Here is a 22,016-nt window from a genome sequence, read left to right as displayed (position 1 = left end):
CTTCTCTTTGTTTACAAAGGACAAGTTGCACATTTCCTGTAGAAAAAATTATGACATTGGTGGAATTCCATAGAGTTACCATTGATTGGATCGATCGTAACTCTTTGTAAGACAGGGCCCAGAGGTCCAATTCATGATATCGCCAGTGGTTCAAGAAATCCCTAAACTACATAGTAATATCTACATTATGTACTCTTTTTTTACAAAGAAAAAGACAAGTAATTAATTTACTTTGGACAGTATTTTATTTGTAAATGTATAATGCAGTTGCACACTCATTATGCCATTTCAAAAAGTAGTAAAATTTTTCCCTTACTACAATGGAAGGGAAAAATCATTTTTTCATCAGATGCCATTAGCATAATATATATATATTCATACTCACATTTTCCCCTAAAGAAATAAAGTTAGTTCTATTGCAAAATCAAGTTTTGCACTACAAGTTGTATTCATAGTGACAGGGGTTCAATTAGAATAATGCCACATATTTGTACTAAAAATTCCTATGGGAATCAATCAGAGATACTTAATAATTACTGAGAATGAGCCACGTGAAATGATTGAAAATAGAATTAACCAGATCCTGAATTAAGGTTTTGACCTGCAAACTGGCACCCTTGTTAAACTAGAAGTTTGAAATGGTTTTTTATTACTCCGGTAATTGAAATTCTTGTCTGTATACTTCTGGTCAGGACTTCATTTAGTACCCCATCATGGTGCATAAATTTCTATTCTTATTTCTATTTCTTAACTTATTGCTCGTGAGCACTGAAAGGTGGACTTGGCTGTGCAGTAATTTGTAACGAGTAACCACTATTATAATTTTTACTATTACTTAAAAGATAAATGCCAGTTGTGGTAACAATTTCACAATAAGTTTGTACAGAATCCAATTCATTCTTGCTTAAGTCCTGAGGATGTCAGGTACAAGAGCCTTTTTTTACTCTGTTGATGAATGTCTTTCTTTTGGATAATTAAGAATGAAAAGTTATTGAGCCTAACCCCAAAAATATGGAATAATTGTTGCTATAAGGTTAAAAATCTTGATCACAGCATTTAATGTCTTGTTAATGGACACCAGGTGCGGTAGTACTAAATTGGCTTTGTTTTGTTACAGCTTTTATCAGAGGAGGTTTCCAAACACTGTATAAGATCTATGGGCTATAGCGGCAGAAATCAACAATAATTCATGGTAATAAACACATTAATTTCCAGATAATATATAAGCTTAAGATGCAAGCAAGTCACAGAGGTATATATAATTTGCAATAAATTGAAAACACAAAAATAGAAGCGTCAACTGCAGATAGAATGTAGACGATAAAGAAAATAGAAATTGGTAATAGAATAATTAATACGGGGCAACTATTATAGAGCCCTCGACGATGGGAGGAAAATGGCCCGTTCATCTCCACGTGTTGGCACTGGGTTTGCCCCCACCTATCGGGGTGGGGAGACCGAACCCCGAGGGCCGGGAGGTAGTGGGTGGCCCTATGGGGGCAGGGAAGCTTGATGGGGTGCTGCTGGAAGCTGGTGGAGGTTTATTGATCGGTTCAATGAAAGGAACAGGTGTGATCTTGATGTACGGGATCATCTGCTGCTTCTTGACCATCTGAAGCGCCATAGAGTAGTTTCCTAGTAAAAGGATAAAATGAAGATTTAAACATGACTACCAGTTGTGGTTACTATCTAAAAATGAAATGAGTAAAAACAGATTCCTCTCAAATGTATTCTCGCATATCTGCATGCATGTACAAAAATGTATATGCCAAATGGTTCAGGTAAAACAATGTGTAATTGCCGAGAAATTGTCAAAATAAGCATGGCACTCCTGCCAGGTGCAAGGTCTTTTTCCAAGCAATAATAACACACTGTCCCACAAGTGTACATCTGTGTTGGGGATCTTCAGTGTGGTCATTATTCAGATAAGATTTCATGATTTCACAGAGTTAGGCTTAAGTAAATGAACCGGGGGGGGGGGGGGGGGGGGGAGGGTCACGGTGCTGACACGCATAATCTCACACGCAATCTTATCGATTACCGGTAATACAGAGTAACGCACGTCCTCTTCGCATGATTTGTCCAATGTGGTGATGCCTTTTGTCTGGCACGCAACTTGACATTAGAGTGCGACTCTAAGTCATACTTAACTTTTTGTGAAACACCCCCCCCCAAGATCCCAACAAAGATATGGTTTCAACTTTCTCATCAAATCAATATTTGCTGCATCTATGGGTAATTCATAGCTAGGGGAATTTCCGTAAGATAATAATTGGTTAAGCAATGACCAAACTATTGATTTACAGGGAATGATTTTCATGCATTTTAATGAAAGTTGTTCATGAAGTCAGGATCTACGCAGTTTCTTACATTGATGCTTAGTACTTTACTGAACAATGAAATAATATAAATTGAACACCAACTAGATGAGTGTCCACACAAGAATGTGTCCTAACAAACACTGGACAAAACACACATGCATGGCCAATGGGTGATTTCAAGTTAAGTGTTGACCTTTTGGCATTGGTGTTAGGTCACTTTTTACACAATTATAACAGCAAACCTAAAATGAAGATGGTCCTGAAAAGTCACTCACTGGCTGTTGAGATGTCAATAATGTAATCTGGATCAGTTTTACAAACTCTGAATAAGTTTTGGAGCTAGGGGAAGCAATCCAAATTCCAACACCAACACCAAGGTCAACACCAGACTTGAAATCACCCAATGGATGTGAAGTAAATTGCCAATTCGTCTACTGCCAACTCGTCTACTCACGACATGGTCTACTTTCATTTAGTCTAATGCCATTCCGTCCATCAACATTTCATCTAAAAACTATTTGGTCCAATAACCATTTGGTCCAATCATCATTTCGTCTAATCACCATTTCGTCTATGACCATTTCGTCTCATAACCAGTTGGTCTAATATCCATTTCATTTTCAATCATTTTGCACAAATTTAACACTTAGTCCAATTAGACCAAATGGTATGTGGAGTAAATGGCTATTGGACCAATTGGTTTTCAGACGGAAAGGCATTAGACCAAATGAGAGTAGAGCATGTGGTGAGTGGACGAACTGATTGTAGACCAAATGACGAGTTGGCATTAGACAAATTAGACATAATGAAACTCTTCAATATAAAGCTGGCTTCACATGATAGTGATTTTGGGCATGCACAGTGTTCTACCATTTCCATCAAAAGAAACAGAGGGACTTACCAGTATGTAACTCCAGGTAGATAGCAGTATAGAGGGCTTGCTTGGGAATGTCATGGACTGGTACCATGCTACAACCCTGTCAATCAAATCACAGGACGTACTTACATAGCAAATATCTTCACTTTTCGTTATTCAAGACACGAGTGCAGGTGAATCAGGCCAAGTTGAATCTCTTGGGGCCAAAACAATCTGTTAGACTATATTAGAAGTTTTACTTCAAAGAGGTAATATTTCTTTTGCAAAATCTGGGGGTTTCATGAAGACTCCAGGACTAAAAAATTACATTCAATTTCCAGTTGCAGACAGCATGTCAGTAGAAAGTAGACATCCTTCTGTCCATTCATCTATCAGTCCATTCATCCATTCATTAATCGATCTATCCACCCATCCATCCATTCATCCATCTACCCACGCATCCACCCATCCATCTACTGATGCATCCACTCATCTACACACCATCCACCTATCCTTTCATTCATCCATCCATCCATTTACCCACTAATCCATCTACCCACGCATCCATCCATTCATTCGTCAATCCATCCATCTACCCACGCATCCACCCATTCATCCATCAATCCATCTACCCACCCATCCGTCCATCTACACTCCCATTCATTCATTCATCCATCAATCCATCTACCCACCCATCCATCCATTCATTAATCAATCTCCTCATTTATCCATTTATCTATACATCCATTCACCCACCAATCCATCCACCCATCCATCCAACCATCCACCCATCAATCCATCTACCCACCCATCCGTCCATCCTGCCTTCCATCCATCCCTTATATCTCAACCTTCCTCCCAACTCACCTGTTGAAGACACCTCCTAGCCTTGTCCCACTCGCTCCTGAACACATGTGTAGTAGCCAGGTTAAAGAACATGTGAGCCCTGGCAACCTGGATGGATGCTGGGTAGTACTGATGGATGACCTTACGAGGTTCTGTCCCCTCGTTAGGGTCTCCTGCGTTGTTATTACCCCCTCCTCCTCCACCACTTCCACCATCGTGGTTATTGCTCTTCTCGTTCCGGTCTCGATCCTTGTTCTCCCCTACGAGAAAATAGGGCAATAAAATCAGTAATAATGAGTGAATTATAATGAATGGGTTTGAGGGGAATATAGAAAATATTGACCAAGCTAAGATCAAAATTGCAAGAGTCAAAGAGATCTGACATTTCTTCATCTTTTATCTTCTCTTCATGTACATGTGACTGTTATAAAAGATTTTGAAGGTGTACTTGGGATTGGTTGAAGCACCTAAAACTGCGCCCTTGGACCACAAGCAATTCAAAAGTGCCAGACATTAAACAAAGGGTCAACTTGATTGATGATAGCTATCACAATAAGATTTTTTTTAATGAAATAGTTTCAGAATATCAAACCTGGCCCCTCAGACAGGGTATCTAGCGATTGAACTAACACGCATTATTGTTTAATAATAACAATTAAAATAAGTATTTTTTATAGCGCTATATACATCAGAATGACTTCTCTAAGCAAGAAGACTACAGAAGAGTGTTCCTTTAAATACCACTGTCCTTACCAAAGTCAGGGGTGGGTGTGATCAGAACAGATACATCACATACACTCTCGGGGTTCAACAGTTGGATTGCCTCTCCTATCTGATCATGCTTCAGCAGAGCCTCAGCAGCATACATACGGGCCAGGAATCTATCAAAATAAGAGACAATAAAGTATTATGACCTCAAGAGCATTCTCTAGAAATATCTTTCGCTCTTTGAAGTTAGAACTTAAAAGTCTTCAGCAGAGCCTCAGCAGGTATCTATCAAAATAAGAGACAATAAGGTATTATGACCTCAACAGCATTCTCTAGTAATACCTTTCGCTCTTTGAAGGTAGAACTTAATGGCCTGTATTCTGAAGTCAGGTTATATTAGACTATGGTCTAACTCTGTGCTAAAATAATGGGAAGCCAAAAGTGTCAACAATTTTTAATAAGTTGTATGTTTCTTATATTTACTTTGCTCTTTCCTGATTCATCGATAGTGAAAACAATCACCTATTTATACTTCCTGGACAATTATGAATGATTTGAGAGCTAAATGAGCTAAAATATGATGTCTACTATTAGTGATTTATGTAACAATTGGCTATCCATACTTAAACCACAACTTTAAACCTGAGTTTAAGTTAAACCCGACTTCAGAATAAACGTGTTTAACAGAGCCTGACAAGCATGCAGTCAAGCCAGGAATCTAACAAAAAACAAACAGTAAGGTTTATGAACTCACCAAATTCTTTACCAATGTTCATTTGTATAAATTATGATTTTAAGTCTTTGATAGAGCCTTAGCAGCATACATATGGACCAGTTGGGTGTTTCATGAAGTTGTTCGTAAGATACCAATGACTTTACGCACGACTGGTGATCCTTTCTTATGCCAAGTGATATATCCCTATATAATTGATTTATGACCTAAGATCATGTTCCAGTTGTGCGTAAAGTCTTTCGTAGCTTTACGAACAGCTTACGAAACACCAACCAGGAATCTACTAAGCAATGAACAAAAAGGTGTATTGGCATAGTTGTATTGTGACTTACTGTAGTGAGCCAGAGATCTTGGGTTGAGCCATCAATGCCCTGGCATTCTCCAGTGCCGTGACATCATCACCAAGCGATAGACTGACGTAGGCAGTGGCAGCCATCACCGAACAGCGTAGACTGGAAACCTCAGTGGGTTTAAGAGACGGGCCGGGCGGGGCCGGGATGGAGGCAGGGCCGGTCTGCTTACTGCAAACAAGATAAAGGCATAGATGTTGGGTTTATCATATGAATTAAATGGAATACAGCATAGTTGGTTCCATTTCTGACATCACTGAAGTATTTCTTTGGTTTTGCAAAAGAACACAAATAAAGGATATGATTCAACATTACTCATGACTTAATTACAATTTTTGAATGTGCTACAGCAGAAAGCTGGATAAAACATTCAATCTGATACTACACTGAATTACATTAGTATAACAAGTAAAAAGTTCAAGTTCTGCCACTTTTTAGATGTGTAATTGTAAAATCAGGCGATTGAATATTACATTAAATAATTATATTTTTCTCTGGTCTCGCCGAACATTGTAGTGATGTTGTCTACATTCAACATTCAGCATGGAGGAGTGCATTTTGTGAAGGGGTTCACTAACTTCTGAGCAAAACTGTTAACCCCCATTTCCCCAATCATTAATGGGTAGAACTACCCTTATTATCTAATGGCCCCTGAACAATACAATATTAATCAGTACCTTGCTGTGTCAGATGCCTCACTACCAACACTGTTCTGTGATGAGATGGGCGTGGTCGGTAGACTACCAGGTTTCTCCGGCAGAAGGGAAAGGGCGTTACTCAGGCACAGAGAAGCAAACTCCAGGGAAGCCACAGGCATGGCTGCTGGCTGGATATCAGACCTGAACAGTGGGATGGAAAATAGAAGAGATCAAAAACGATCTAGTAGCACTCAAGGTTGCTGAGCTTACATGTCTGATGTTCCTCACCTTTCTACAACATTAACTATGTACATTTTAGGGACTAATACCCTTATGTGCTGTATTGTTCATATTCTTACGTCTGAATTTTTTTCAATGTGTTGAATTTTATAAAAGCAAATTCAATCTAAGTGCTATGCATTTATTGCCCTACCACGGACAAATTTGTTTACGATAGAATGATCATTTATAAAACATCTTGAATCAATATTTTCCATGAATTTCAAGAGAATCACTGCCCCGACTTTCTGCTGCAAGGAAAAGTATTTCCCATTTCATTATTGTTTATAGTTGTATTTCCCATTTCATTATTATTTATAGTTGTGAGTATTTCCCATTTCATTATTGTTTACAGTTGTATTTCCCATTTCATTATTATTTATAGTTGTGAGTATTTCCCATTTCATTATTGTTTATAGTTGTATTTTGAAATATACTTACAGATGACATTCCAATTGGTTCAACTGTCAAATTCAAACATGATACTGCACATAGGTAATTTGTCAGTTTGGGATTGATCGCAAGCGTGTTACAGGGCCCTGCTTAAAATGATTCTTCTACTTACCCATAGTTGGTGTCCAGACCCCCGGGAGAGAGGATGAACTTGCGATGAGATCCCGTTCCCACGGTACTGTGGATAATACCTTGCTTGCTACCACCCTTGGTCTCTCCTTCTCCCTGCATGCACACAATAAAAAAACACCAGTAATTAATGATTCAGGAAGATTTGATACCTTACTCAGAAACTTCCACCTTGAACTGATTGACAAACAACAAGGACTTACACAGGGTTCTCCTCAATTCAATTAAGTACTTAAGTACTTGATTACAATTCATTAAAGGTCAAGTCTACCCCCCCCACAAAAAATAATAATTATCAAAATAGAATCAAACAAGCATAATGCTGAAAATTCATCAAAATCAGGTATCAAATAAGAAAATTATGAATTATTAAAGCTTAGGCCTACATCACAGTGATATCTAAATAAAAGAGTTGATGATGTCATTCACTTCATACTTATTTTGTATCATTGTATTATTACAATATTTCAAGTTTGTATTATTACAATTTTTCAAGTTCTGCAGATTTGACAGTTAGGAAACATCTAAATCCCAATAGTTTGAAAAAATGGCAATCCCTCATATATAAGGAGAGATCAAACCTTATTTCATACAAAGGAAAAATCAAAGATATTTCTTATTTCACGAGACTAAAATTAAAATTAGTGAGTGGACATTATCAGTTCCCTCATTTGCATACCGACCAGGAGGTGCATACAACTGTTTGTGTAATATTAAGCAAAAAGTTTAAAATGTAATAACTTCTTTATTTCACATCCAATTTTGATAAAATTATGTATGTTTGACAAAGCATATTCCTACCGCCGTCTTGTTGGCAGCGATGCAGCACTCAGCCAGTCGTAACCAGAGCCTTGGGTTGGTAGGGAAGACCTGCACGGCTTCCACCAGACAGTCAAAGGCTGCCAGAGGGCGCCCTGCATGTAGAAGAACGATGCCCGTGTTGTAGAGGAGTTCATGATGGTGATTCATACCAAGTGTCTGGATTGTACGACCTGACAAAAATGAAAAGACAAGAGAAAAAGCTTCAAGTAAAGTCTCTGAAAACCACAGAAATTGTTAAGCTAAGGAAAACTTGACATATGAGGTAAATAACCTAGTTCCACGTAATTTGAGGATGTAAGACAAGGAGCTGGATATTTACAGTTGATCAATGTTTGGCAATTAATTTACAGTTACACTACATTGAATAAATGATTGTATCTTTTGCTACAGGGCTAAAGAAAATCCTCTGGATTACATGACTACATGTATATGACTTTTCACGATATGTGTTCATGAAATCCTCTGTAGATGAACATTCTTATACAAAATCAGATTGAATACGATATATTTCAATGCCATGCACAGAAGATGAACACAGAACATTACTTCATAATACTACATGAAACATTGGCTTTATTCAACATCATCAATCAACATGCCATTACTCAAGAACATTACTTCATAATACTACATGAAACATTGGCTTTATTCAACATCATCAATCAACATGCCATTGCTCATTTATTGTTTCATGTAGTATTATGAAGTAATGTTCTGTGTTCATCTTCTGAGAATTGCACTGAAATATATCGTTTTCAATCTCAAAAATCTAGAAAAAATTCAAAAGAACAAAAAATAAGATATAAAATTTAATTAAAAAAAAAACAATTCTAAAAACTGAATCCTAGGATAAAACGAATGAAAGAAGTAAAAGAGAGAAGACCCGTGTATCCTTACCAGACTTCTTCGGTAGCTCCTTGATAGCCGAGGCATTCTCCTGCAGGGCTCTCCTGGCATAGTGGGCACCCAGGTGGTACTTATGCATGGCATAGTGGATAGCGACCAGGTTGTTGTAGTACATGACAGGGATGCACTGGCCCATCTGGTTATAGTCCAGACCCTCGGGAGAGCTGTTCAGGAGCTTGATGGCCTTGCGGTTGTTCTGCCGCTCAAACTCAAAGTTAGCCTTCAGGAAGAGCGTGATGGGGGACTGCTGCTGGACAGAATCAGAACGCGATACAGTGATACACATATTAAGCAGCCTACCTCTTTTCTCTTCTGAATTTTATTATAGGGCAATCCTATAAAATGATCAACCTTTTTGTAGGTCCAACCCCCATTTTTCTCAAGTCTTACTTCACTTTATAAACTGACCAAGTCATGGTCATTTGAGAACATTACAGACTGTCAAAAGAACAAGAAATATGAGACAGACAATTTAATGAAGGTCCATAAAGGGGGTCGGACATACATATTTTATGGAATTGCCCTATATTGAAAATGGCTACACAATGCTTGAAAGAATATCTATCTAAGTAATGTGGAGCGTTGTGGCCCAGTGGATTAGTCTTCGGACTTTGAAACAGAGGGTCGTGGGTTCGAATCCCAGCCATGGCGTAATTTCCTTCAGCAAGAAATTTATCCACATTGTGCTGCACTCGACCCAGGTGAGGTGAATGGGTACCCGGTAGGATTTCTCCTTGAACGCTTTAGCGCCTATTAATATGGCGGCTCAGCTACAGCCGGGGTAATAATATGATACCAATTATCAAAGCGCAGTAGAGTATATGCACATAGTAACTGCGCTATATAAATGGACCTATTATTATTATTATTATTAATGCCATTAAGTATGAATGCCTCATCCCCTCTATTGGGAACCTTTCAGAACTGATTTGTTTCTGTTCATATGAAAAGATGTTTTGCTCTTAATGTATAATGGTTTGAGCAGTAGACTTAAAATAGGAGAGAATGGGGATCGGGCATACCAAAATGTTGAGTGTTTTATGAAATTGCCACTGAGCGACCGGATTTTAATCAGGGGACTTACTAGCTGTGATTGTTGTACTTTCAGATCAGTTCTTTTTCGACAAAATAAATTCATATTTCCTACAAACTTTATCGCATAATGCTAAAATATTCCTGAATATACAATTACATACAAGAGTTTTTCTTTCAATTAGAGTGAATAGATAATTTAAATAAAAGCTGTAGAGTTAACAATAACCTCCATTCCATCTCAATATTTTATATGTTAAAATATTCATGGATAACTGATCCAGGAGTAAAAATTTTTAATTATTAATACAGATGTACTAACACTGGAATACTATGATTTATAACCAATAAATTTCATTAAGATGGTATTGGTATTGGTTACACTTCGTAATTCCGAAGGTTCGTAATTCCGAAACACGTAAATTGCCTATACCTCGATGTTCGTTAATCCGAAAACGTAGAAAGGTTTGTTAATCCGAACATTTGTGGCGTTATTCCGAAGGTTTGATAATCCAAAAACGAAATAAGGTTCGATGTTCTGAAGGTTCGTTAATCCGAAAACGAAATAAGGTTTGTCGTTCCGAAGGTTCGTTAGTCCGAAAACGAAATTAGGTTCGTTAATCATTTCGTTTTCGGACTAACGAACCTTCGGAATTGCGTACCTCATTTCGTTTTCAGATTAACGAACCTTCGGAATTACGAACCTCATTTCATTTTCGGACTAATGAGCCTTCGGAATTACGAACCTTCGGATATACAAACCTTCGGAATAACGAACCTTTGGAATATCCGAACCTTCCGAATAACGACATTTCGGAATTACGAATGTATGCGTTGGTATTTATTTTAGAAATTATGAAACGCTCACAAAGGATGAACAAATATCATCTGAATCAGCCTGCCAACTTTTTGGTAACATAGGATAAATGCACAATACTCCTACATAAAAAAAGAGAATGTTTTGACTTACTGCTCCATTTGAGTTCATGACAGTCTTGACAGACTTGATTTCCCTTTTACAGAACTTGAGATGTTTCAGTTGAAGGTAACACTTTGTTTTGAACTGGAAAAAATAAATATAGAAGAAAAGGTAACATTTAGGGAATACTGAATGGCCTTGAGTGGGATGCAGAGAAATATTGTACGAGCTGAAGAACAATATTGGATTAATCAGAGATGAATCCAATATTGTTCTTCAGCGAGTAACAATATTTCTACGCATCCCACGCAAAATTGGTCATACAATATTATTATTATTTAGATACTCCCACAAAGCTAAACATAAATCAATCAAGCAAAAAAATGTCTACTGTTTTTTACTAAAACCCTACATCTGAATAATAATTAATGATATCTGGGTCCTATTTCACAAAGGCTTGTCACAATAACAAATCCATCATTTCTATAACAAGTCTGCTATAAGCCAATCAAACTGACCATTTTCAGAAGCTTTAAACTATTATTGCAAATTTGTTGTTATAACAAGTTTTATGAAATGGGCCTCCTGTCTGCAAACATTTTCCCCCATGCCTATTCATTTCATCCTAATGGTCTATCCAATTTCGTGCCTAACCAAGGGCCAATTGCACAAAGAAATGCAATTTCAAAAAGAAAAAAAAAATACATTGTTTAAACCGAAAATCACTTGAACTGTATTTTCTCATTTGCTCAATCTTGCAAATTTAATTGTATTATTTTCCTAGATGCAAGCGTTTTGGGCCATTTGGATAAGCACAGAACATAAATGATAATTGCTTTCTGTTAGTGGCCCCAGTTCAACATTCGGTCTACCTGCCACTTAGGACTTTTCCTTTTTCACATTTTTTTTCAAAATCTAAATAAATAACACAAACTAATACCATAATACCAAGAGACAGAAAGACAATAAAAAAATTAATTTAAAAAACAGATTAATTAAATTGTGTTGCCAGTTAATATGACAACTATCAGAGAATGACAACTTTCTTGTCTGTGCTGACAAGCTTCATGGACTGGTATCCTGGTATGCTTGTCAAAAGTATATAAAGACTCGTCAAAAGCTTTATGCAAAGTTGCTATAATGACTAATGTACATTGTATGTCATTAAATTAAAAGATTATCCAACACGTTATTACCTGGTGTATTTTGGCCTTTACTTTCTCAGTATCAACAGGTCTATGCTCCTCATCTTTGCTGCTGTCTTTCCCCTACAATGTATAAAGATCATTTAAAGTTAGAAAACTTTATAAAAAAATAAATAAATAAAAAGAAGGGCAAATAGAAATTTTCCCAATCAAATTTTACTGAAACAGTCTTTGAGAGTTGCAATAGGTCCTCAATTTTATATTGGATACAAAAATAAACCATAGGGTTTTTTTTTTAACAGAACTAGAAAAACTAGCACCTTTACACACAAAAAAATCTACTTGTAAATTTTGTATTATGTTTAGAAATTAATGTGGAATTTTCTATTGGATAGGATATAAAACAAGATCTTAAAATAATTTCTATCCCAAATAATAGATCAATTCCATTAAGCACATTGTTAATTGGGAAAGTATTAATTCTTTGTCATCATCATCACCACCATCATCATTATCATTACCATCATCACCACCATCCTCATCATCATCACCATATTTACATGTACTATGATCAACATTATCATTGTGATCATCAGCCCCATTTTCATCATCACTATCATCATCATCCTCATCATCATCACCATCATCATCATTATCCTAATCATCATCTCCACCATCATCATAATCACCATCACCACCACCATCATCATCACCATCATCATCACCATCCTTATCACCATCATCACCATCAACATCCTCATGCTCATCACCACCATATTCATCATCCTCATTATCATCACCATCATCATTGTCATCGTCATCATCATCACCACCACTACCACCAACATCCTTATCACCACAACCACTATCATCATCATCCTCATAACTACAACTACAACCATCATTATCCTAATCAACACCACCACCATCACAAGAGCTAATAATTAGCATCACCTTTTCTGCAGCCTCTTTCTTTGCCTCACTGGTCTGCATTAATTTCTCCAGGTAGACCAGGGTTGCCAGGGCCTTGTCAGGCTGATGAGTAATAAGGTAGCTCTCAATCAGAAGGAGCAAGATACGCACAGCCAACCACTCTTCTATTCAAAATAGAATTACCGGGAAAATAGAGAATATATACATATAACAGAGGCATAGAGTATTTGGGAAGATGATGAAAGCAAGAAAACATTATATAACAAAGATATTTTACAATTTTTTACAATAATTATTCTTTTAATCACAGTCTCACCTTTACCTTTTTTTTTCTAAGAAGCCAGCAAGGCTTTTTTACAGAGCCATAATTTCTCAAATTCACAAAGCAGGTTTAAACTTGGTGGGGTGACAAAACCATGGACTATGTATATTTCTCGTATAATCATAATTTATCAAAGCATGACTCTACATTTGTAGCACCCATTGCAAAAATGCATACAAAATTACAACTGTATCTTTCTCATTGTACGTGCAAAAATAAGCACAATTCTTTATACAAAATCTACTTCTATGTCCATGGTTTTTCACCCTTTTAGAAACCTCTTTTTGTGAATCCGGGCCATTTAATTTTGAACAATGCAATATATAAACTATCAGCTGTAAAGGCTGGGGTAGGCTACATCATAACAGACTACAAAATTTGAGTAGCAAGAAGGGATTCTATTCAAACAATTGTTAAGGAGCCCAGTGAGGCTCTGTGGTACTAACTGCCATAGGGCTCCCTTTTAAGTCAACCCCTGTTCATCGGATGAAAATATAATCAACCATCAATAATATGGAAACCAAGACTTTGATTTCAAGAACAGTGAAATATCAGTAATAGGAAAGAAGTATTATGAGAAATGTATCAATGTCATTGGAACAATTTTCATATAAAACTGCAGGAAAACCAATACAAAAAATAGGTTATATTCAAGCCACGAACGGCAACTATTTTAACTAAAATAATAAAATTCTTGCTAGTACAAACTAGTCAGCATTTAAATGCAAGTCTAGCTTTATGAATACAGAACAGAAGAAAATACAGGTATCATGAAGGCTTACCCAGTGGCTCAATGACCTGGAAGAGTTTCTCCAAGACACGGATGGCTTGGTGATGCTGTCGGAGATGATGGAGTAGCACAGCATTGTTGAAGAAGAATATGGCCTGGTCAGCATCCTCCAAGGATTCAATCTGTTCAAGATCCACATGAACCTGTGTGACATGGAAAGGAAAGATAGATGTAAAGGTGCTATGGTGCCAAGGTTAAAAGTTTTTCCGTTTAGGGATGATTCTCAAGCCCTTTGTATTGTTACACATGTCTCACTGTGTGTGTTTTAATCAGTTCAAGGTTAATTCTTTGCCCGCTATGTTCGACTAGTCACATACAGGGGGCTGCCAACTTGGACTCAAGTCTCATTCATTCACAATACACACAGAGTATATAGTCTATTGTTCATGCAAACATACACAATGGTGATGTGTGCATCACATTGTACAATGTACACGCCGAGGGGGGGTGGTACCCACGAAATAAGGCATAGGGGGATGTGCCGCTGAAATGGGTCGCTTCTTGGAAGAAATCTCTAAACATGGGGTATGCTGGAAAATCCCTAAACATGGCCCCAATTTCAAGATACTAGCCTTCAACATGTGTCCATGGCCCCAATTTTTAGATACTGGCCTTGAGTCCATATTCTCCTCCAATTTTGGGTGATAACTTTTTTTTTGGGGGGGGGCTGTCAAAATTTAATAAATCCCTAATAATGGGTACCTTTTTTGCCAAAATGACCTGTAAAAATGTGGGTAAGGGTTTTGAACCTTTAGCTGCACACCCCTGTCCAAACTAAATCTAAGTACTCCCCCCCCTGGGTACAAGCAAAGCTTTTCTTAACAATAAACCAATCAAAAGCTATGGTGAGCTGAATTAGAATGATCCATGCAAATTCCCTCTTAAAATTGCATCTTGATATTCAAGTGGAGCAGGACTGATTCTGTCCATGGCGGGCAAACAGTTAGCAGGTGCCTGCTGGACATTTAGAAGTTATGGGTACAGGTATCAAAGACAAGGTGATACAAGGGGGCAGACAGATTTCAAACAGTTGCTTTTAACAATTAACTCTTTGCCCGCCACAGACGACTTGCGGCACATACAGCGGACTGCCATAGACGACTCAAGTCACAGTTCGCACACAATGCATACGGCACCCCCAAATTAATGTGGCCCAGGGGGGATAGTGTACGTGGCGGGCAGAGTTAAACATCACACAACTAGCTAAAACACAAACAAAAAATAATTATGGGCCCGAACATATTCTAAAACGTAAATTCCTAAGTAAATTTACAACAGAGAGTGAATGAATGTGATTTTTTTTCTTTCAGAGGCAGTTGCTTGTAAGTTGCTATTATGTAAAACCAGGCCATCATCACTACCGGCATTTTACATCCCATACAATCATTTAGCATGTTCAACAGAAATAGCTTATTGTTTGTAGACCAACCTGGCTGCAAACGTTGCCCAGACTACGTCTGTACTCATCGACTTTCCTACAACCCGACTGGTAGAAGAGCGCTACCGCAAGGTTGTGCTGCACCTTAGGATCCGTGGGACGCATGTTGGCCAGTTTACGGACCTGTTCCACACAGCCGTTATAGTTTCCTGCCTCAAAGTGGCTATGGGCAGCAGTGGATACATCCTTCTCTTCTCCTGTAATAGCAGGTATTTGGAGGGGAGATGGGGACTCGTCTCGCTTGCTTCCTGCATCTTGCTGTTCACGACTGTCTTTTTCAGCCATCTCTCGCTAGGATTCTGAAAATTAATGTCAGGTTCAAATTCAATTTGAATAAGGTTTAGCTCAGATGATGCGATAAATCACCATTATAATTCGTGATAAATAACCAACTTGATACAAACACACCCCTGGCCTAAGTGGCTAAACCCCAATCTTTAACCCCACAACGTGATAAGATTGGTAACTGTGTCTGTGCGTTAGTCTGTTACTGCATTAAATTATTTAAGGCTAGCATAGACCAAAAGCTCACGTCTCTGATTTTGGTTGTTCTGCTGAACTCTGTTTGCTCCATTACAGTGCTCAAAATTCTAACTCGATCTGGACAGGGTCTCAATGGCCATATATTTATTTATTAAGTTCGGATAAACCAGGAAAGTGGAAGTTGCGCAACAGCCAAAATCACTGTTTTTCTTCCCCGTTTTGGTGCAATTTTGGCCAAGACGGAATAATAATCTTTATTTTGGTCCAGTTCTTTTCATATATTTTTAAGAAATAAAGAAAAGAATCGATGAGCCCTGTCTAGAGAATTTTGCACTATCGCGAGCCATCTGACTTGAAGTGACTTCTGTGTATGCCCTACAAGAATTTTTTTTTATGTAAAAAAAACTACTCAAAACAGACGGCTGCCAGCTATATAAGGCTAGCGTTGCTGTTCGAAGTAAACAGTGGTTCCCAATATTATAAAAATGCCCAACTTTTTTTGCAAAAATCAAAGAACTTCTGACATTATATCATTCACTGCCGAGAGCTGTCTAAACAGTCTAGTGCTGATCACTCTAGGCGACACCGCAATACTTACCCGTGTTAAGAAACTGGGACTCCACTCACGCGCATTTGGGCAGCCCTAGCTTAGAACTAAGCTTTCTTTCCGTAAAAAATCTTTATTCTTATGATTCAATAAATGTTAATGAATATATAATTACTCTTAAATCGGTACTCACCGGTTCTTTTCTTGAATTTTCTGCCAAATTCCCACGCTTCTGGCAACGATTCTGCCTACGATTCTGTCGCCATAGACAGCTGTTCATGCAACTTTATTTATAAATGGAGCGCCCCTTACGAGAGTTGTTAATGCCGTGGAGAAATCGTTAGGCATTTTGGCCTGTGATCAAGGCTTAGCAGTAGAGGCGCACGGCCAATATTGGAGACTGTCTCCAATGTGGGAAATTATCTCCAATATCAGAGACTTTTGTAAAGAATTTGGGTATCCAATTTCAGAGACAGTCTCCAGTTTTGGAGACTAATTTCCTTTGTTTACATTTGCGGCAAAAGGATTACCTTGGCGGCAAATAAAAATGTGATAAGCAGATTCCTCATGACAAATTACCCCTTTTCACCGTCTACTTTAAAAATTCACCGTCTACTTTTGTTTTGATAAGGATTTTTGTTGTCAATCACACACAAAACAAATGGGCTTCTGACCTCAGTGAGACAAAATTTTGGGTGGAAAAAATCATGCTTTTGTTGGTGTTGTTTCTTTTGTCCTTTTGCAAAGCAAGTCTCCAATGTGGGAGATTGTCTCCCATATTGGCCGTGCGCCTCTACTGCTTAGCTGTTCTCTTTTTTTTCATATGTGTGAGATCGAAATCACAGCGAGTAAACACTCTTCCATATGGAAGAGTGTATACTCACTGTGATATGATCCCGATAGGGAGGCGCAACACCCCCACCCACATGGGCGCAAATCCCAGGGCCGGGGGACATGTACCCCTCACCCAAAATAGTAGGGGCACATTATGAAATATCCCCCTACTATTTTTGGTCATTTCATTCAAAATCGAAATAAAACATTTGGAAGAGACGATCTTACTTTTGGGATGCCCCCCTTTTTTTGCTTGTTTGCTTGTCAAATTTCTTTTGGTTAAGATGACCTTCTTTAGGGGGTGATAAACCTTCTTTTTTTTTTTTTTTTTTTGTTTGTCAAATTTTTCAGCCCCTGGTCCCCCTACCTTTGGGGAGAGATTTCCGCCCTTGCAAGTAGACATACTCTTGATATTGTTTGCGAATCTGCACGGGCGTCGGAGGCTGGGGGATGAGGAAAAGCGGTGAGACGAGAACAAAAATAGAAGGGAAAAGAGGACAGAAAAAAGTGAAAGAAAGAAAAATTAATGGAAAATAAAAGGGAAGAGAAAATAGGGAGAAATGTGATGGGTAAAAAAAATTGGGGAAAGACAGAAAAAAGTGAACGAAAGAAAAATTAATGGAAAATAAAAGGGAGGAGAAAATAGGGAGAAATGTGATGGGTTACGTCGAGATTTATGTGCCCGTGCAAAAAGAAATGAGCAGAGGTTGAGATGTTGTCCGTTTGGGCAAATGCCTGTCTGTTTCTCGGACTGGCGCCCGTGTTGCAAAAATTATTACCGTAAGCTGATGGAATCACTGCTTCATACCGACAGTGACAGGATTTAGCGGTTGTATAAATCGTGCTCTAACACTCTAAAACTGTGTTCTTTATCAAAAAGCTGTCCTTCATATTCATTTTCGCAAAAGAATATAAAGTTAATTTAAATCATTGTCTGTAGTTATCCTGTTTATGTTTAAAATACTTAGAAATTGGGTTAGGTTAGGGTTACCAAATTATCAGGGCAGAAAATATATTTTTTTCTGATTTTGCGCGTCGAGCTGGCATTATTTGATCTGTGAGATTATGTTTTTGATGACATTCATTGTGTTCACAGCAATAATTATTAAACATTGCGCACGCGCCGTGCGCCGCATGAATTATGTAGATCAGTGAATAACTTACCGCTACACACGAGCAGTTGCTCTATATATTCTATGTAATATAATATACAGAGCAACTGCCCATTTTTAATGGTCCATAATATACCCACTTTTTTCTTTTTTGGAAAGAGTACATGTATGATGTTATCTATTGATATACTGAATGTACAATAAAAGTCATTATCATGTATTTCTTGACATTTCATTTACTTTTTTTCCCATCCCATAGCTGCTCGCATAGACCTACGCCGTCACAAATAACAAAACAAAATCTCACTTTTTTTTCTTTTTTGGTGGGGGATGGATTTTCCACTGGATACGCAACGGTACAATTTTTCAAATTATTTTTTTCTGCTATTTTCATAATAAACTTTAAATGATTTCGCCTGTGCACTATTATTTTTTTAAAGACAAAATAACAAAATTACATCTAGTCATCATCATCATAGCATCGTCACCAACTTCATTCTCATCTTCATCACCACTACCACCATCATTATCATCATCACCGCCACCATCACCACCACTATCATCTTCACCAAGATAATTTTCATCATCATCATCATTGCCATCATCGTCTTTCTTATTTTTTCCCCTTCCCTTCTTTTTTTCCTTCCTATTTTCCTCCTTTTTTAGAGGGGCATACCACCACGCCCCCTCACTGGATATCGGCCTCTAAATATGTTTGTTGTTGTATATAAGTTGGCGGATGCCTCATGAAATGAAATAAGAGAAAATAAGGAAAGGGAAACTAAGAAGAAAAACAAGAAATGAGGAGAAGAAAAAAGAAAGCCAAACAAACAAGAAAAAACAATATCAAAATTTTGTTGTAAAGTCTTCTACGTCAGTTTAATAATTATGTTTTCAGTGAAATGAGAACATAAAAGAATTGAAACAAGTAAGAAGGGCTATACATCGTAGCAAAGAAATAGAGGGAAGCTCCGAGACAATAAAAAGGGTGAGAAAAAGAAGACTTTGAAAACCTCACAACACGTACTTGTGAGCATAAAAAAAAAATGGAATAAGCGAGGACAAGTAGCTGAGGGACCCTCCCCCTCTCTCTCTATTTATTTATCTATCAAACTCGCATATACAAGAACTTCTTACTAATCAAAATATTACGAGCAAAAAGCACGAGCTGACATTTTTTTTTAAATATTCAAAACTGATAGAGAGACGCATTTTAAACATTATTCATGAAACTTATTAATCATTCATTTCCAATCATTCGATTGCGACAAATGATCTGAGAATTTAGTGTTTTTTAGGAATTCATTAAAAGCATAAAGTTGTATCTCAACATTAAAATATTGCAGGCGCAACGCATGAGCTAAAGCTTTATACAAAGATAAAAAAAATGACATTTTAAGTATTTTTGGTAATCACGAAAAAGATTGATATTTCATGAAAGAAAGCTCAAATCCCGAGGAGGAATATTTTTATGAATTGACTTTAAAAGCCGGGGGCCACTTCCATTCACGAGTGGATACCATGCGCGATCATGGGGTCTCAAAAAGCACCCTAAACACGTAATTTCCTGATTCTGAAAATGCACCCCTTAACAAGTATTGACGTGTACCGTACCCTTGACAAGAATTGGAAACAAAACGATACTCTTTAAATATTCCCTGAAATGCACAAGTACAGGAATGTTTATTGTTACGGGTCCTTCGGTCTTCGGCTTTTTTACCTTTAATTGGCTTAGTACGACCCCACCTAGCTTCTACACCTTGCGCAAATTGGACTCTAAACACGAAGTGTTGGGGAAAACAAGGACATCCTTTATAAAACATTTTAATCTTGTTTTATCATCCCCTCAAATTCGACCCTAAACACGTAATTTTCCTAGGTGAAATAGATATACCCCTTTTTCATTATTTTTGTGTTTTTGACACCCTTATCACGTTACTATGTAACGTGCCCTATAGTGAAAAAGATTTTTTGGGTCGCGCATATGGTATCCACTCATGTAAGTGGCCCCCGGGCTTAAAAAACTGTGGAAGCCCCATTTAATATTTGATTATGGGATTATAAGTCGAATAAATAAAAGCTGAAAAAATAAAGTATTTTGTGTTCCTCTATCATAATTCTCTTTCTCTTTAACACTAGTTCCCTTTTTTTGGGGGGGGGGTATTTTGGTTAAAAAAGCTAGGAGAGAAAAAAAATCATAATTTCTGGCTATAGTCGTTGAAGTGGTAGGGACACCCCCCCCCCCCCCCCCCGTTGTTATGCATTACGCCAATATGGGACCAAATGATCCTTCATGTCCGGCGCGAAACTTATGCAATAAATTAAACTTTATTTTTTGAAAAATTTAAAGCTTGCGCTGTTAACTCCAATCGCTTTCACCTGAATTTGCGATGAATGCTAGCGTTATGAAATATATCATTATCAACGTCTGGCGAAAAGAATAACCAACCGATCACCTGACGAGAAAGCGTATCACGTGATCTGCATAACAGCTTCGATCGCGAGTCAGAAGTGAAGAGCAACTGCCAAGAAAATCAGGAAAAAGTCGTCAAAATGTAAGTTTCCCTTAATATCTTTCATTTTATTTTTGTTGCTAACAATGTATTTACGATCCTTAATTATAATATTGGCCAAAAAAAGAAATAGAGCGCGTACTTGTGAAATAATATCGAAATATCCTGTACTCAAAGATTTCTAACCCCGCAATTCCACTGATGTCGCCTATGAGGTCCATACATGTAATGTTTGGACCTCATTGGTACTAGGAGTGGTGCTGATTATTTCAATCAGCGGCAGCAACTTCTTTTCTCTCCCATTGACTTTGTACATAACAAGCGCACACACACTCGAAGAGAAGCGACTTATTTCAGGATAAGGCTGAATTTCTTTCAGAAAAGTTACGTTAGGCCCCAACTTTAGAAGTTAAATAACATTCAATTTCAAATGATTCATTTCATGATCACGTTGACTGATAAGTTACTACAGTCCCATCCGTTCGTATTCGTGTTATTCATCTAAGAGTTGATACCCCCAACTACAACTTATAAAATAATTCTAACAGACTCAATAAAGATGATTTCCACCCCTTACTTCTCTTTTTCAGGCTTACCTTTATTCAAATTTTACAGAAAAATTATGAAATTCCAAATAGTTTTTATATATTTTTCTCAATCTTTGTCCAGACTTCGCTTCCAAATCACTCGCTCGGCCTTTCTCATTGATTTACGTACGTCGAACGCGCGCAATTGCAAATGCACACGTTTTTTATTTTTGCTTGCATTACGCAGTTATGTACATGTTTCGAGGTTCCCGCGTTATGTTCGTACCGCACCCCATTCATTGATTTTTTTTCCCTACAATTTGTTGGTGTAAGACTGTAGTGTTAGGGGCTTGTTTTTTTTAATGTTTTCTGCAGAAAAT

General features: G+C 37.6%; 1 protein-coding gene across 2 annotated transcripts; it reads right to left on the bottom strand.

Moving 5' to 3' along the window:
* Positions 1–657: 657 nt before the first annotated feature.
* On the bottom strand, positions 658–21,818 carry LOC121407688 (CCR4-NOT transcription complex subunit 10-like). Of its 2 annotated transcripts, none has more exons than XM_041598873.1 (15): positions 21,706–21,818; positions 15,612–15,919; positions 14,175–14,325; positions 13,092–13,234; positions 12,189–12,260; positions 11,044–11,136; positions 9,033–9,291; positions 8,115–8,305; positions 7,297–7,409; positions 6,492–6,653; positions 5,797–5,985; positions 4,777–4,904; positions 4,045–4,283; positions 3,223–3,298; positions 658–1,635 (listed from the first exon to the last, which is right to left on the bottom strand). In XM_041598873.1, exons 2-15 carry the CDS (start codon positions 15,903–15,905, stop codon positions 1,406–1,408), a joined length of 2,340 nt encoding a protein of 779 aa, XP_041454807.1. In that variant the 5' UTR covers positions 15,906–15,919; positions 21,706–21,818; the 3' UTR covers positions 658–1,405. The 2 variants fall into 2 exon arrangements, with proteins under 2 accessions (XP_041454807.1, XP_041454808.1); XM_041598874.1 differs by having other exon boundaries at positions 9,033–9,288.
* Between the last annotated feature and the right edge of the window lie 198 nt (positions 21,819–22,016).

The sequence above is a fragment of the Lytechinus variegatus genome, chromosome 2, assembly GCF_018143015.1.
Source record: "Lytechinus variegatus isolate NC3 chromosome 2, Lvar_3.0, whole genome shotgun sequence".
NCBI classification, from domain to species: domain Eukaryota; kingdom Metazoa; phylum Echinodermata; class Echinoidea; order Temnopleuroida; family Toxopneustidae; genus Lytechinus; species Lytechinus variegatus.
The sequence above is the reverse complement of the archived record's forward strand: the minus strand, read 5'-3'. Positions and strand labels throughout refer to the sequence as shown.